Source organism: Elephantulus edwardii, unplaced genomic scaffold, assembly GCF_000299155.1.
Source record: "Elephantulus edwardii isolate Elephantulus edwardi_28Jun2011 unplaced genomic scaffold, EleEdw1.0 scaffold00201, whole genome shotgun sequence".
NCBI classification, from domain to species: Eukaryota; Metazoa; Chordata; class Mammalia; order Macroscelidea; family Macroscelididae; genus Elephantulus; species Elephantulus edwardii.
The window spans coordinates 1,080,475-1,096,508 of NW_006399951.1; the positions used below are offsets into that span (position 1 = coordinate 1,080,475).

Here is a 16,034-nt window from a genome sequence, read left to right on the forward strand (position 1 = left end):
AAAAAAAAAAAAGAAATAAACTTGAAAGCTAACCCTTAATGATTCTTTGTACAGTTTTGTCAGCCACAATGTGCCATCAAAAGCCTGGGGAAGACAACATTTCTGAGCCAAAAACAGAAGTGTAACTAAGATGTAGGGAGCTCGGGTGGCTTGGTAGTAAGGAGTTGTGCTGCCAACTCAAAGGCACATAGTTCAAATCCACCAGCTGCTCTGAGGGAAAAAGATGGGCCATCTGCTCCCATGAGATTTGCAGTCTCGGAAAGCCCACTAGGGGGTCATTTATGAGGCAGTTCTAAGTTGACAGTACATTAATAACAAACTCAAATCTGTTGTGATATGAAGATCCTAAAGTGCGGGGAGCACAGGAGCAGGCAGCTCGACTTGGCTATGAAGAGAAGAAAAGGATAGAGACGACAATCTGGGTTTATTTACTAGCATCTTTATTTCCCCAAATGCAGAGTGGCTTACATAAGAGGTTATTAAAGGTTTTTACTATTTGTAAAATATTGGTAAATTTATTAATGGTTATTTACGATTTGTTGTTGCTGTTGTTATGTGCTGTCGAGTCGCTTGCGACTCATAGCGACCCTACGTACAAAAGCCCTACAGCCTGCTCTATTCTGTGCCAACCTCATTGTCTCTGACATATCTACTCCCATTTTTGCCTCCAAGGAACTTTCTGGTTGCACTGTCTCAAGATACCTGTTTGTTCTTTTGACAGTCGATGGGATATCCAATACCACAACTCAAGCCATCAATTCTTCTTCTCTCTTCCTTGTTCACTGTCTAGCTCTCAGATGCATAGTCATGTGGTCGAAAAGACCATGGCCTGAGTCAGACACACTTTAGTCTTCAGAGTGATATCATCGCTTTTCAGTATTTTGCAGAGATCCATGACAGTAGACTTGCCCAATGGCATACACCTCTTGATATCTTGACTGCTGGTAGCAATGGTGTTGATTGTTGAACCACACAAGATGAAATCATTGACAACTTCGGTCCTTTCACCGTCTATTTCAGGCCTTTCTCAATCTCAGGACTAGCATCCTCGGGCCTTATACCAAGAATCAGCACCAAAGATCCAGCTGAGCCACTGTCTGTGCCAAATCCTACTATCCAATACCCCATCCTGCTGTGCTGCCAAGGGCCTCCAGTGGGGCTAGAAAAGGGTATGCTGCATCATGATTTTTGTCTGCTTCGAAATCTTTATACTTTGCTGTTAGAGGTACAATACTCACCTGTCAATTCCTCATATTGCGAATGATTTCCATATTGCTACTTACTTGACATCTTAAGTGTGTATGTGCTCATTTATTGTTTGCGCTTAGCAGGATAACATTTGTCTGTCAGTCTGCTGTACTGGTATAACTTATGGGTTGCTGTAATGCTAGAAACTATGCCACAGGTATTTCAAATGCCAGAAGGGTCATCCATGGGAGACAAGTTGCAGCAAAGGTTTATATTAAGGTTATATTAAGACACATTAGACATATGAGGAAGAAGAATTATTTCTAAAATAATGGGCCTGTGAAAATCTGATTATAAGTCCTATGTATTTACATAGAGAAAAAGGAGTTCTGGTAATTTAGTGGTAAGGGTTGCATTGCCAACCCAAAGGCATGCAATCCAAATCTACCAGTTGTTCCACAGGAGAAAGGCCAATCTCTCATACAGTTTACTGCCTCTGAAAATCCACTGGAGGGTCACCTATGGAACAGTTTCAACTCGACAGTACACAACAACAATACATAGAAAGACTAAAAGCTTTGCTGAAATACACTTTGTTCACCATAAAATTTGCCCATTTAAAGCACAAACAGCACATTTCATCATCATCCCAAAAAGGAAATCTCTAGAGTAACCAATTACCAATTGAGCCTCACTCACTTTCTCCAAGCCCTTGCATTGTTGAACTGTTTGGTGCTGTTGAGTTGATTCTGACTCAGTGACCTTATATGAGAGAATCACACTGCCTCACAGTTTTCTGGTCTTTCGCTCAAAGAGCTGATGGGTGAGCTCAAGCCACCTAACTTAGTTAGCAGGTGATCACTACACTTCAGGGCTCCTTTCCCTGCACTATGGTTAGGTGTTATAGAATCAGTCCCTGTGGAAAACAGAACCGCACACTGTCTAGTTCCTATGTTGTTAGGTGCTGACAGACCCTACAGACAACAGAATGGACCACTGTCTGGCCCCATACCAGTTTCGTGATCCTTTGTGATCTCTTGCATCTACTCACCCACTGACTGTCAGGGAGTTGATGCCAACTCTTAACAACCCTCCACTGGGTTTCCCAGGTTGCAAATCGTAATGGAAGGAGAGTGTGCATTTTGCTGTTACACAGATCCTAGCTAGGAGATTCTCCTGCATAGGCCATCATTAAGCTACTTCTTCTATCTGTACATTTGCCTGTTTTGCCCATTTTATAGAAGGGATATTGAACAATGCACGGTCTTTAGTGACTTCTTTCATTTGTCATGTTTTTAATGTTCATCCATGTTGTAACATGCATTGATTCCTTAATCTTCTCTTACTGATGAATGATTCTCTCTTATTGATAAATGATTCTCTAGTAAGCGAATGTGTCACATTTTGCTTATCCACTCATTGATTAAGTTGGCTGTACTGGGATAACTTGTGGGTTGCTGTGATACTGGAAGCTATGTCATTGATGTTTTAAATGCCAGAGGGGTCATCCATGATGGAGAGGTTTCAGCAGAGTTCCCAGATTAAGAAAGACTAAGAAACAGGATTGGTCATGTACTTATAAAATTACAGGTCTTTGAAAACCCTATGAACAACAGAGGAGCATGAGTAACTATAGTATAGAAATAGAGCCCGAATTGGAAATGTGGTGTTAAAGGTTAATTGTTCAAAATTCTTTCCCTAGCCATTGACTTTGACTTGGCCAAGTATACAGGTGGGAATATGTGAATATGGAGTGAAAGCCTTCCAATAAGAGGACTGAGCAGATTCAGTGGTAGACTTTTTTAATCTTACCACCAGCAAAGGTGAAGCAAGCATGCTAATGTGTGCCCTTTGGTGCCAGAGATTCTTACACCAGCTAGACCTCCAGCAGCAACAGCCTAGGTTGAAGCGGAGAACCAGAGATTCGACATGAGACAAAGCTGATCTTGGAACCAGAGTTAAAGGCTTTTGCCTAAGTTTGTTGGAAGACTGGAAGAGAGAGAGGCGTAACTGGCAGGACTGAGAACTTTGTAATACTTGCCTAAAGCCACAAGAGTGAGGTGCCTGTGAGCACATTTCGGAAGCTCTCCTGAGTGATTGTATCCACTACCAACTTGAATTACAGCCTTTTGACTTCCCTTATATGGTTCTATGTAGTCAAAAGTCACTGCAACATATTTTGGACTCGGTCGGGCAGTAAGATTAATGTTGGGGTGAGTAGAAAGAGGTGCAGGAGGACAGAAGGTACCTAGCTTCATGGGAATTGGTTTTGTGTTGTGGGTACTGTTAATGGGGAGTATTTCCTCTCCCCATGGAGAGGGGTTGGAGGAGTTTAGATATAGCTGTCCCATACCAGCCTTGTTCTTTAGACAGGAAATGACTCAAAAGGAAGAGAAACAACTGCAAGCATCCTTTAATAACTGGAAAGTGGAATATATGAAATATGAAAGTAGAAAATCTGAGAGGTCACAAAGACAACCATGGAGCTCATAAATTCCTTGACACCACTAGACTTTTCTCCTTAATTCTACTCACATACTCAGAAACATGATCAAAAGTCAAGAGAAATGTAAATTCTTAACTATGTTAGCCTGGTCGATGCTAAAGCATGCATAAGCACATGGATCCATCCAATTCTTCCTGGCCATCTCTTGTCTTTGACCTTGATGGATACAACTGTTTTAGAAAACCTTGAATTAGCCACACCCACCACTAGTAATTACCTTCACAAGAAACAAACTCGCAGAATATTCTTAATCCAATGTTATACATACTTTACAATTTTAGCAAACACAAGCCAATGATAAAAAATTCAGTAAATAACATTTAAACTAAAGTTAGATAAAAATAATATTCCTATCAAATAGCCTTCCAAAGATCCACAATAAATTGCTCATTCAACCACTTCTGTCATATACAATTGTCTTTTAACTGTATTTTTTATTTAGACTTACCTCTGCCACTCGGTGGGTAGAACTAAATCGAGGTTGTGAACCAGCCAAAACACAGTGTTGGTGAGTAGCATTGAGATCATCTGTAGAAAATATGGAATTTAAAAAAAACAAAACCAAAAAAATAAACATTTATTAGTCACTATAAATATTTAACAGAAATACCAATGTATCAGAAATACAAATCTGTCAAGAAAATTACATTATCAAAGAATTAACATTTACTTAGCATTCTTTTAGGGAGTTCTGGTGTTCTTTTTTAAAAAACCCACTCTGATGGCTTAGTGGTAAGAAGTTGTGCTGTCAAGCCAAAGATACGTGGTTCCATCCTCAATGGTACCTAACAACAACAAGGCTTCACTCATCTTTTTTAATTTTTCTACTTTCAGAAGTAATTGAAAATATCATGGCTTGGGCTCTTTACTACTTTGGAGAGGTCCATGACAGTAGATTTTCTCAACAGAACACATCTTTTATATGTGGCAGTTCCTTGTCAACATACTGTTCCAGCCATTTTTTACTAATGTTCAGCAAGATTCTACTTGCATGTGGTAATGATGATACTGTTAGATAATTTCCACATTCTGTTTATTTAATCACTTTTTTTTTTTTAGGAATGAGGACAAATATAACTCTTTCAGTCAGCAGGATACACTGCTGTCTTCCATCTTTGTCGGCAGAGACGGAAGAGCACGGCCAAGATTGCATCTGATTACTGAAACACTTCAGCTGGATTCCATCAATTCCTAGGACTTTATTTTTTTGCCAAAGCCATCAGTGCAGCTTGGACTTCTTCCTTCAGTATTAATGGTTCTTCATCCTATGCTGCTTCCTGAAATGGTTCCATCTTGGCCAATTCCTGTTGGTACAATGTCTGCATATTCCTTCCATCTCCTTTTGGGCTTGCATCACACGAGAGTTTGCTCATAAAGCCCTTCACTGTTGCGACTTGATATTTGACTTTTTTTTATTCAGTTCTTTCAGTCTGAAAAATGAGGAGAGTGTTCTTCTCTTGGGCTTTCTGACTCCAGTTCCTTGTACATTTATTTAGAATACTTTTGCCTTGTACATGTGACACTGCTTTATCTTCTTGAGCTGCCCTTTGAAATCATCTTTTCAGCTCTCTCACCTCCATTCAGGATTCTTTTTCCCCCTTGTCTTGGCTTCTTTTTTTTTCTAATGCAAGTTGCAGAGTCTCTTCTGCCTTCTGACATTCACTTTGGTATTTTTTTCTTCCCTATCTTTGTCTTCTTTTTTTTTTTTTTAATTAACTTCATGAACGATGACCTTGATGTCATTCCACAACTCCTCTGCTCTTTGGTCATTAGCATTCAATGCACCCAATCTATTTTTTTTTTTCTAAATCTATTCTTAAGGGTTTTTTTAACTGCAGTTGAGATATGTTCCAGGACACATTTTGGTGAAACTTCAGTTTGAACTTGCACAGAGCTGGTGATCTGTCCCAAATTTAGCTTATGGCCTGCTTTTGATTGCTAGTATGGAGCTTCTCCAACTTTGCTTTCCCAGATACAGTCAATCTAATTGCTGTATATCCACTGGGTGAAGTCCCTGTGGATAGTCACCATTTACAGAAGGCTTTGGTGGTTTTTCAAAGTGTTTGTAATATGCAAACTATTCATTGTACAGAATTTTATCATTCGCTTTCCAGCCTCATTTCTGTCACCAAGGCTACGGTTCCCAACCACCGGTCTTTCTTCTTTGTTTCCAGCTTTTGCTTTATAGTCATCCATTATTATAAATGCATCCTGATTGCATTTTGAATCACCACTCATCTGCCAGGTTGTTGTAGAGTGATGTCTTATGTGCTGCTGTGATGCGGGAAGCAATACCACAGGTTTTCACACACCAGCAGGGTCACCCAAGGTAGACAGGTTTCAGTGGAGCTTCTAGACTAAGACAGAGCAAGATGAAGGATTGGCCAACCACTTCTGAAATAGCAGGCTTTCAAAAACTCTATGGACAATGGAAGGACGCTGCTGAATAAAGGTTCAGGTTGGATGGAAGACATGCAAAATATGACAGGGAGAAATGGCTGCTTTCTCAAAGTGGGGTCTACTGGAATGACATGCATGCTTTCAACAAAAGGACCTTCATGTACTGATGAGGCAAGACTCAAAGTGATAAGAAAAAGCCGCAAATATCCAATAATAACTGGAATATGGAATGTATGAAGCATGAATCTAGGAAAATTGGAAGTTGTCAAAACATAAATATAACACATAAAGATTGCCATTCAAAGCACTAGTGTTGTAAAGAACTCTGTTGTTGCTGTTGTGTGTCATTAAGTCAGAACCGAAGCATCGCTGACCCTCCACTGGGTATTCTGAGGCTACACACTGCACAGGAAGAGAGTGTTCATCTCTCTGCCAAGAAGCAGCTAGTCGATTCCAAACTGCTCATATGCAAATTCAAATTAAAATTAAAGGTTAAGTCATATCCACAGGAATGACAATTCGATCTTAAGTCTATCTCCCATGAATTTAAAAACCAATTCAGGAATAGGGTTGAGGCCCTAAACACTAATGAACAAAGTCCAGATAAGCTGTGAAAAGGTATCAAGAATATCTTTCATGAAGAATGCAAAAAGTCATTAAAAAGAAGAAAGAAGAAGGCCAAAATGGATGTCAGAAGAGACTCTGAATATTGCACTAGAGTGTTGAGAAGCCAAAGCAAAGAAATCAAGACGTTAAGGACCTGAATAGAAGGTTTCAAAGGGCTGCTCGGGAAGACAAAGCAAAATATTATAATGTGCAAGGAGCTGGAGTCGGAAAAACAGAAGAGCTGAATTATCTCAGCATTTCTTAAGCTGAAAGAACTAAAGAATAAATCAAGCCACAAGCTGCAATGCTTAAGGATAGAGAATGACTTCATTTCCTCATTTTGTGACTAGACCACAATTTATTTATTCATTCATGTGTTGAAGAGTATTTATTTCCACCTTTTGGCTACTATTCTTAGTAATGCTGCAATGAACACAGGAGGGGTGGGTGTGTGGATGTGTGTGGGGGGGTGGGGTGGGGGCGTGTGTGTGTCCGAGCTGCTGCTTGGAAATTTCTTGGATATATACCAAGAGTGAAACAGTTGAGGGTTACGGATTGAATTATGTCCCCACGAAAGCTATGTTGAACTCATAACCCCTGTACCTGTAAATGTAATCTTGCTTAGGGAAATCAAAGATTTCTTTGAGATGTTATCAGTTAACAGCATCATGCAGAGTAAAATGAGTTCCAATCCCTTCTGAGTTGTATCTTTTTTGAAAAAGAAACAGGGGAATCTATAAACAGACAAGGAATGGCAAGGCTTACTAGCCACCAGGATCTAGGAAAGACTCATGGAACAACTGTTCTACCAAACTCCTCAGAAGGAATTTACTCTGCTGATACCTTCTAGATTGGGACTTCTGTCCTCTAGAACTGTAAAACAATACAGTTCTGTTCCCAAATGATGGTAATTTGTTATGACAACACAAGGAAACAAGGCAACACTGGGTGATGTGGTAATTCTATGTTGAAATTTCTGACAGTCACCAAACTGACTGTACACTCCCACTAGAACTGCAAGGGAATCCAAGCATCCTCATCAGCACTCGGTATTGTTAATTTTTCAGATAACAGCCATCTCAGCGAGTGCGAAGTAGCATTTCACTGTCCTTTTGATTTGCACTGTCTTGATGACTAATGACTTGCAGCATGCTTCCCGTGTACTTATAGGCCATTTTCTGTATTTTTTTTTTAAAAAAGAATGCCACTACCACATAATTAGGAGAGGTGGCATGGATTAGGAAAGAACAGCTTTTGTCTCCGAAAAACTTGGATTCAAACAGAAGCTCATTAGATAAACTTGAACTAGTTATCTTACCACTGAGCTCCCATTTCCTTTTGAAAAACAGCTTCATTGAGATATAACTCATATCTCAATGAACTGGCCCATCATATCTCATCAACTGGCCCATCAAAAGTGTATGATTCAATGCACTGTGTAATCACCACCACAATCTAAGTTTAGAATATTTCCACCGCCCCTAAAAGAAACCCCAACTCATTCACTGTCAATCTCCACTGATTTTCCTTTCAAGGAAAAAGTAGGAATCAGAAGGGTAGGACTACTTAGTTAGCCGACTTAGGAAGAATAAATAAAATATCTCAAAGCCTCAGCACAGTTCGCGGCTCTGAGTAATTACTCATCACATTCCCTTCAAGTATGGCTCGAGATAGAAATGATATAGAAATGAGGAAAAACTGGATGTAATAAGCCCTTTAAAACGATAGAACTGATTCCCTCAAGGCGGTAGACAGGAACACACTTAGGCTCTTAGACGTGGCACATATTCTGCAAGCTGTGGTTCTCCCCCTAAAGCTACTGAGTGAAGTTGGGGTGGGGGGGAAGATCAGGTATCAAATCTCACAGCATGAGTTTGACAATGTCAATACTTGGGGCATAGTTTAGAGCAAAAGTCTCAAAAGCAATGAGATACCCTCAACTCTGCAAAGCAGTAACGAGCGAGACGCAAGTAAGGCAGGTGCTGAGGAGGCAGGAAGAACATCCCAAGTTCATGGCGGACAAGCAGTTGAAACTGTACTGTCATGTTTCTACTTTTCAAAGTGAAAATAAACATGACAGGGGCTCATTTGCCTGTTCAAGCACTTTCCACTTAAAATGACAACTCCTCAAGCTTACCAACTGCAGCCTGAAGTTATAATTGACGACGGTTTCTGTATTATTCCCTTGCCTCGGCAGAAAGCAGAACACAGCACCTACGTTTCAAGACACACGAGAGGTAATAAAGCATAATTATTTCTAATTTATGATTAAGCCATAAATTACAGAAACATTTCACTTCAGTTGGTCAGTTAGAGGCTGGAGGAGGAAGGTAATCAAGTAAGAGGAAGAAATAACAAAAGCCTTTTGCTTTGAGAAAAAATGTCTGACAGTAGGATTTATGAAGATACCACAGTCTCCAAGTTAAATCTCAGCCAAGTCCTGGTTAAGAGCCTTTTAACTACGAGAGGCCTCTGTTCTTCCAGCTCACAGGGCCACAGGCTCCAACGACAAAGCCCATGTTGATGCCAAAACTTGAACTGTGTCCCATTTTCAGATCATGCCACACCAAACATTCCATGTTCGGGATCTTGCTATCACAGTTATGTTAGGAATGGTGAACCGAAGAGAAGTGCAACAATGAATGAATGGAAATCCAAAGTCTCTGTAAACTTTCATTAAAATTAATTTTTGAAAAAGGAAAAAAACGACCTGACTCTATTAGAAAAATTACTAGACAAGGTCTATAAGTAAACTGAGCCTCAGTCAGGGTGAGGCTAGCGTTACCACAGAAATCTGATTCGACAATGGCTAGACGTTAACATTCTTCACTCTCAAGGATGATTGGTGTGATTTCCCTTTCTTGTAGCTCCTTCATGTTTCCAGGGGAAAACACGTGGAGCAATTAGGGGGAAAGCTTACAAAGTCAGGGCACAAAGCAGATGAGAATATAGCATTCAGGACTTGTCCATCAGGTCAATGGCCTGGGACCCAATCTTCTTAATAATGCCCCACATTTTGAAGTGTTGTCTGCAAATCTCTTTCCTATACATTTTTCCTTTAAAATCTATTTTCACAGTAACTCTAAGGATCAAATAGCATTAAGTATTCATTTTACAATTGAGGTGGGGAGGGAAAGAGAGGCATCTGTTAGGTGCCGTCAAGTTTCAATTGCTTCTTATAGACACATAAGTTAGACAATGAATAAGGAAAACTGAAGGAGAACTGATGAATAGTGAAATGAATCTGGAACCTGTTTGCATGACAATGAATCCCATAATGTTTTCACTGTTCAGCTCTATGGGCTCAGTTCTTAGATGAACTATCAGCTCAAAAGCAAGGGGTTCGAATCTACCAACTGCTCCACAGGATAAAGATGGGCAAATCCCTTCAGTGCAATTTACAGCCTCTGAAAAGCTGCTTGGAGAACCGGCTATGAGTCAATTCCAACTCAGCAGTATCCAAAAACAACAACAAACTTTTGATGAAGTACAGACTTTCTGGTTTTGTGTAGAAAAATGTTCACTCAGAGATTTCTTTTTCAGAAACATTTTTACTTGGGAATTGAACATTTCACAGCTAGTTACTGTAGTGAGACAGACCATTTAAAATAGGATTTGGGTGAGCTGCAGAAGACCAGATAGAATAGCGTCAAGAATCCTGTTGTCATATTGTGGCCTCAAGTCAGAATCCACTCATGGCTGACCCGTCAGCTGGTTTTCAAAGGCAGCAAACTGCACGGGAGGAGAAATTCCATCTTTCTCATAGAAAGTAGCTTGTGGCTTCTGACCACGTGCCTCTGGGTTGGCAGCACAACTACGTATCCTAGAGCCACCATAGTACCCTACAGTCAAGAAAGCAGCATATAACCATTAATGATTAATGGGGTTGTTGTTGTTAAGTGCCGTCGAGTCGCAGGCAACTCATAGCGACCCTATGAAGGAGAGTCCTCGACACTTGGGTGCCTTTCATCCTCTCTCCAGGTTCACAGGGTTTCCGGAGGCAAGCTATTATGGAAGTGGATGCCACTCTTCCTTCCAAGATTAATTAGGTAGCACTCCAAAAAAAAATTGTCCCCCCATATTTGCTTACTCCTTACCTTTATCCTGACATAGACTACCTCCATACTCTGCTCCTGGTTAATGAACATAACTGAGTGGATGTCCCTTGAACTGGATAATCTGTTGCGTGAATAACAAACTCAGAGTTCGTCTTTAAGCCAGTGTTAAGTTCCTAACTCCTCCGTTACATCTGCTCTATAGAAAACATCTGTAGCAGAGTAAATCACCCCAGACTGAGAAAGACCAGACCAGAGTGTGTGTGTGTGTGTGTGTGTGTGTGTGTGTGTGTGTGTGTGTATATTTTTCCCCTCTCTAAGTGTATTTTGAAGACCTAGTTGGAAAATTAGTGAAAACTGTAAATCTGTTTGCAAATCTGGTCATGTCTAACTCTTGAGATTAGGGCAAAGTTTGCAATTTAAAAGTAAAACAGTAACAAACCCCAGTTAAGTGTGTCCTCAGGCACTGCCGGCAGAGCCTTCACTCACTTGCACGGGCAGCGGATTTATTACCGGCACCCGCCACATTCCCCAGCAGACACCCCTCGAGTATTTACTGGAGACAGTCTGCACTTCCTCTGTAGACTAATATATTATTATAAATTGACCTAACCTGTTTCCTTTTCATAAGTGCTATGAAGTTCAGATTTCAGGTATCAGCATAGTGAAGAGGTCCCTCCACGGTGCACTGTGAGCCAGTTTACTTTTAAAAATTAAAGAGAGACAGCATGAGGCCCTGGGTAACTTTCAGTTTAGTCTTGTTGGGGGAGTGGGGGAAGCAAACGAAACACTCATGTAAGAAATCAAATATGAAATCTTAATTAAAAAACACAGTCTAAATGCAGGCGTTAGTATGCTATGTGTGGCGCAGTTTAGCAGGATATCAGATATTTTAGCCATATCTGACGGCAGAAACGATAATTTTTCTGTTTATTATCAACAATAACTAGAGGACTTCAATGTATACTTTCAAATGTGTATTTGTGTTGCTGTTACTGTTGTTGACTCAGGTATCACTGAGTCAGCTTCGACTCACAGTGACTGTATGTACAACAGATCAAAACCTGTGCCAATCTCACAATCCCAGCTGCACTAAAACGCAATGCTGCAGTCACTGTGTCAACTCACACATTGAGGATCTTCCTCTCCTTTACTGACTTTTCAAGCATGAAGCTCTTTTCCAATGACCCGCTCCTCCTGACAACACGACCAATGACCATTTAATACATTAAATGATAGTGAACTTCTTCCCCAACTCGTTACACAAAGGCAATCCGATGCCTGTGAGGTCAATCAGGTGAGGCCCATGTGCACAATCACTGTTTATGATTTTTAAAAATGGACAGTGTTTGGTGGAGCTTCCCGATTAAAACAAGCTTGGAAGCAGGAGTGGCATCCACTTCTGAAATGGCTTGCCTCCGGAAACTCCATGAAAGTGCTCAGGTCTGTCATTCATAGGGTCGCTACGAGTCGTCTATGACTCAATGGCACCTAACAACAACAACAACATTTGTAATTTTTAACTCACTCATTGTACAAAATGAAATTATTAACTATCCAGACTCATTTCTGTCACCAAGTCCACACAAGTCAAGGATCAGTCTTCCTTCCTTGTTTCTAATTTTTTTTCATTCCAGCCATCAGTTATGAATGCAGCTTGAGTACATGTCTGATCAATATCAGAGTACAAAAGTTGGTGGTGGGTGTTACGTCCACTGAGTCAGAACTCACTCTTAGCTGACTCACCAGAAGGTTTCCAGAGTCTGTGAATCCCACAGGAGGAAAGTGCCCATCTTTTCCACAGCTGGTGGGTCCAACTGTGCACTTTGGGATTAGCAACACAATTCCTCACCAGCCGGCTACCAGATGAAGGAGCTGGAAACAGTCATCACCTTCAGCAACTTTGGCTTTAGGGTTAGTGTATATATCTGAATAACAGTTATAAGTACAGAATAACAGACCATGAAGTAGTTGTCAGAACACAGCAAAGAAACAGAGCATACTAAGTTCAACATCAGGAAAGGTGTACGCCAGGGATATATCCTTTCTTTATAAGTAATCAATCTGTGTGCTGGACAAAGATTGAAGTTATCAATAATTTCATTTTAACTGGCTCCACAATTAGCTCCTAAGGTAACAGTAGTCAAGAAATCAAAAGACATTGGCAAAATCTGCTGATGTCAGTTTAAAGTGCGATTAGAAGGCAGCCACAATTGGGAACTGCATTGCTGAGAAACTGGGCTTTGCTGGCTCACACAAGAATCCTGATCTTCCCATTGGCAACTTGTGAAGAGGAGATGCAGGTAAGCTTGGACATTAATGTCAAGAATTGGGAGCTGTATTGGTGAGAAGCTGGCGCTTCCTTGAGACTTATCTGCTCAGGCAGGAATAGCCACCTCCACTCCGTCTCCCCAACAAGCTCCAGGAGAGGGGAAAGGGACATGACCATTAGCAACTACTGAGACCTGGGGGATGCACTATTAATATTTTGTCACTTTTCTGAGCCTTTTCCCTGAGCAATAAATCTAGGGAAGGACTCCTGGGACTGGGGAAAACATCCCCCATATCAAGCTACAGGACAGGACAGAGAAACAGGCCCACCATAGCTGGAAAAAGGGAAAGATCCCAGCTACTGCCCCTCCAACCAGAGAAGGTGCCATAGGAATCAGGGAACAGATCTGCCCATACATAACCAGTGGAAGAAAACTGCTAGCAGAAAATTCAATTGGGGAAAACATGTTATGTCTGCAACTTATTAACAACATCATAAAAACAAGGAACTGTTAACAACCTACACAGACACAACAGAAACACCCTCACACATAAAACAAGAATTTCATATAATGTCAAAAAAACAGTAGGCATCTTCAGCCATTATGAAAAAACAACACTCTTTTTCCTAAAAAAAAAAGGTCAGACTCCAGACTCAACAGATAACTCCAGAGACAGAGAAACATAAGCAATATATTGATGTGGAGTTTTATGAACAGCTATTAAAAAAGTTACAAAGAATGGGAAAAAAATTGAAACCATAAAAGAAGTGACCCGAGATCAGGGAACCAGATAAAATAAATAACATGGACTTACATAAACAATTACTGAAGAGGTTACAAATGACAGAAAAAAAGAATTTAAGCCATAAATAATAAGATATAAGAATTTTTTAAAAAAATCATCATAAGGCAGAGAGAGTACAACTGACACAGAGTGTACGTACACAATCAATAGGGTGATAAGAAACTCTCCTGATTAGAAATGACGTATGGCAATGACATCTCACAATGAGATGGGTCTCAGAATGAAAGTTTCTAGAATACTACAGGGAATTCTCAAGAAATAGACTAATAACCCAAAAACAAAATGAGCAAAAGACTTCACAAAAGGAAGACATTCGAATGGCCAAGGACACATGAAGAAATGATCAAAACCTCTGGCAATGAGAGAGATGCAAATCCAAACCACAATGAGGTATCATTTCACTCCAGCAGCAGTAGCAAGATTTGCTAGGACAGCAAGCAATAAATGTTGGGGAGGAGTGGCAGAGAGATTGGAAATTTCATACAATGATGGCAGGATTGTAAAATGATATAACTACCCCAGGAGGCAGTTTGGTATTTTCCCAAAAAGCTGGACATAAAATTCTCATAGGAAGCAGCTATCCAAATACTAGGAATACACCCTTAATTTAAACCACTTAAGCTTATATGTGAAGGGTAAAAACTTTGAGAAAAAGATTTAAAGATCTATGAATCTGTAGAACTCAAGGGCCCTATAGATTTATTCCCATTATCTCCTCTGAACTTAAATAATTGCTAGAACAAATGACCAATTAATTACAAAATAATTCTTTTTTTTAGAAACTAATTCTTATCATAACATAATACTTGAGTTGTGGTACTCAGAGGCTCCAAAACCAACAAACACATGGGCCAAACTCCCAGGAAAGTCTAAGTGAGATAAACTGATAATCAGAAGCTAGAAACAAGGAGAAAATTAACCTAAGAAGATTTGTCAGTAAAAATATCTGCATACATCAGAAAACTAGTGAGAAAAGCAAAACAAGATAAAACACTTAACAGCAAATAAAAAAAATAAAATAAAGCCTGTGAAAACTCTACAGCTTCGAATTCCCTCGCTATAAAAAAAAAATAAATAAAGCTTCCCAGAGAAGTAATGACACGTAGAAAGAAAGGCTAAGTAATGTCAGCTATTCCAGAGAAGAAACTAAAATCAAAAAGTGGGGGGGGGGGGACCCCACCTCTCCTGCTACTAGGAACAGCTATGTTGTTGTTTTGTGCTACAAATTTGGCATCAACCCATAGCTGACCCTCCAGCAGGTTTTTAGAGGCAGTGCTTGTATGAGAGGAGATTGCCCATCTTTCTCCTATGGAGCAGCTAGTGGATACAAATCACATGCCTTTAGGATTACAACACAGATTTTTACCATTGGGCCACCAGAGCTCACTAGGAATGAGTACACATGGTAAAATATTTTAGAAACTTCACACTGATAACTTTGCAGTATCTCAATAAAATTGCTACATGTTCTTATAATGAAGTGCCATTATCCCAATAAAATGCTTGAAATAGTATGCCATGAGGCATATTAAAATACGCTCAATGAATATGTTGATTCTTTTACGTTACCAAGCATGAAGTAGCAGTCTCCTTGGTGAAGAGGTATTGTCAAACCAGGTGTCTCGATGTCCCATGAAATCTTAAAACCCACATGCCAAGTGTCAGGATCTCGTCCTTCGAGCTGGGGGCCATCTTCTTTTTCCTCTTCAGGGCCTATCAAAAGAGAAGAAAATGTTCAGAAAGGAAATGTCCTATTGAAATCTCTATCATGTACAATGGTTATATTTCAGAAATACTTCTAAAGTTTTAAGGAAACATTGATAATAACTAAAATATATCTTACATTTGTCATTTTAAAATATACTTTAAAATACATAACTTTGCTGTATCTTTTCTATGTTACATAAATACACAAATTAAAAAATGTAAATAAAATGGGAAAGGACCACTAAAAATTAAGAAAATAAGAAATTATTTTGCTTAATTACAAGCAAATAATTAGATATGAATTAAATGGATGAGTATTAAGGAATATATTAATTACCAAAGTTGATCTCAGAAAAAGTAGAAAATCTAAACAAGCCATAAAAAGATACAGGAAGTTAAATAAAAATTTTTAAAAAGATACAGAAAGTTGTTAAAAAATATTTCAAAAGAAAATGTGGGCACTTAGGAATTGAGAGAAAGTCTACCAAACAAAT

General features: G+C 39.6%; 1 protein-coding gene across 1 annotated transcript in view; it reads right to left on the reverse strand.

The window, feature by feature from the left end:
- The window catches only part of FTO (fat mass and obesity associated), a 313,815-nt gene that overhangs the window by 280,210 nt on the left and 17,571 nt on the right, over window positions 1–16,034 (reverse strand). Inside the window, exons 4-5 of the mRNA XM_006897134.1 lie at window positions 15,403–15,546; window positions 4,143–4,222 (exon numbers count right to left, since the gene is read on the reverse strand). Of these exons, the coding sequence (XP_006897196.1) occupies window positions 4,143–4,222; window positions 15,403–15,546 (224 nt within the window). The remainder of the gene's footprint in view (window positions 1–4,142; window positions 4,223–15,402; window positions 15,547–16,034) is intronic.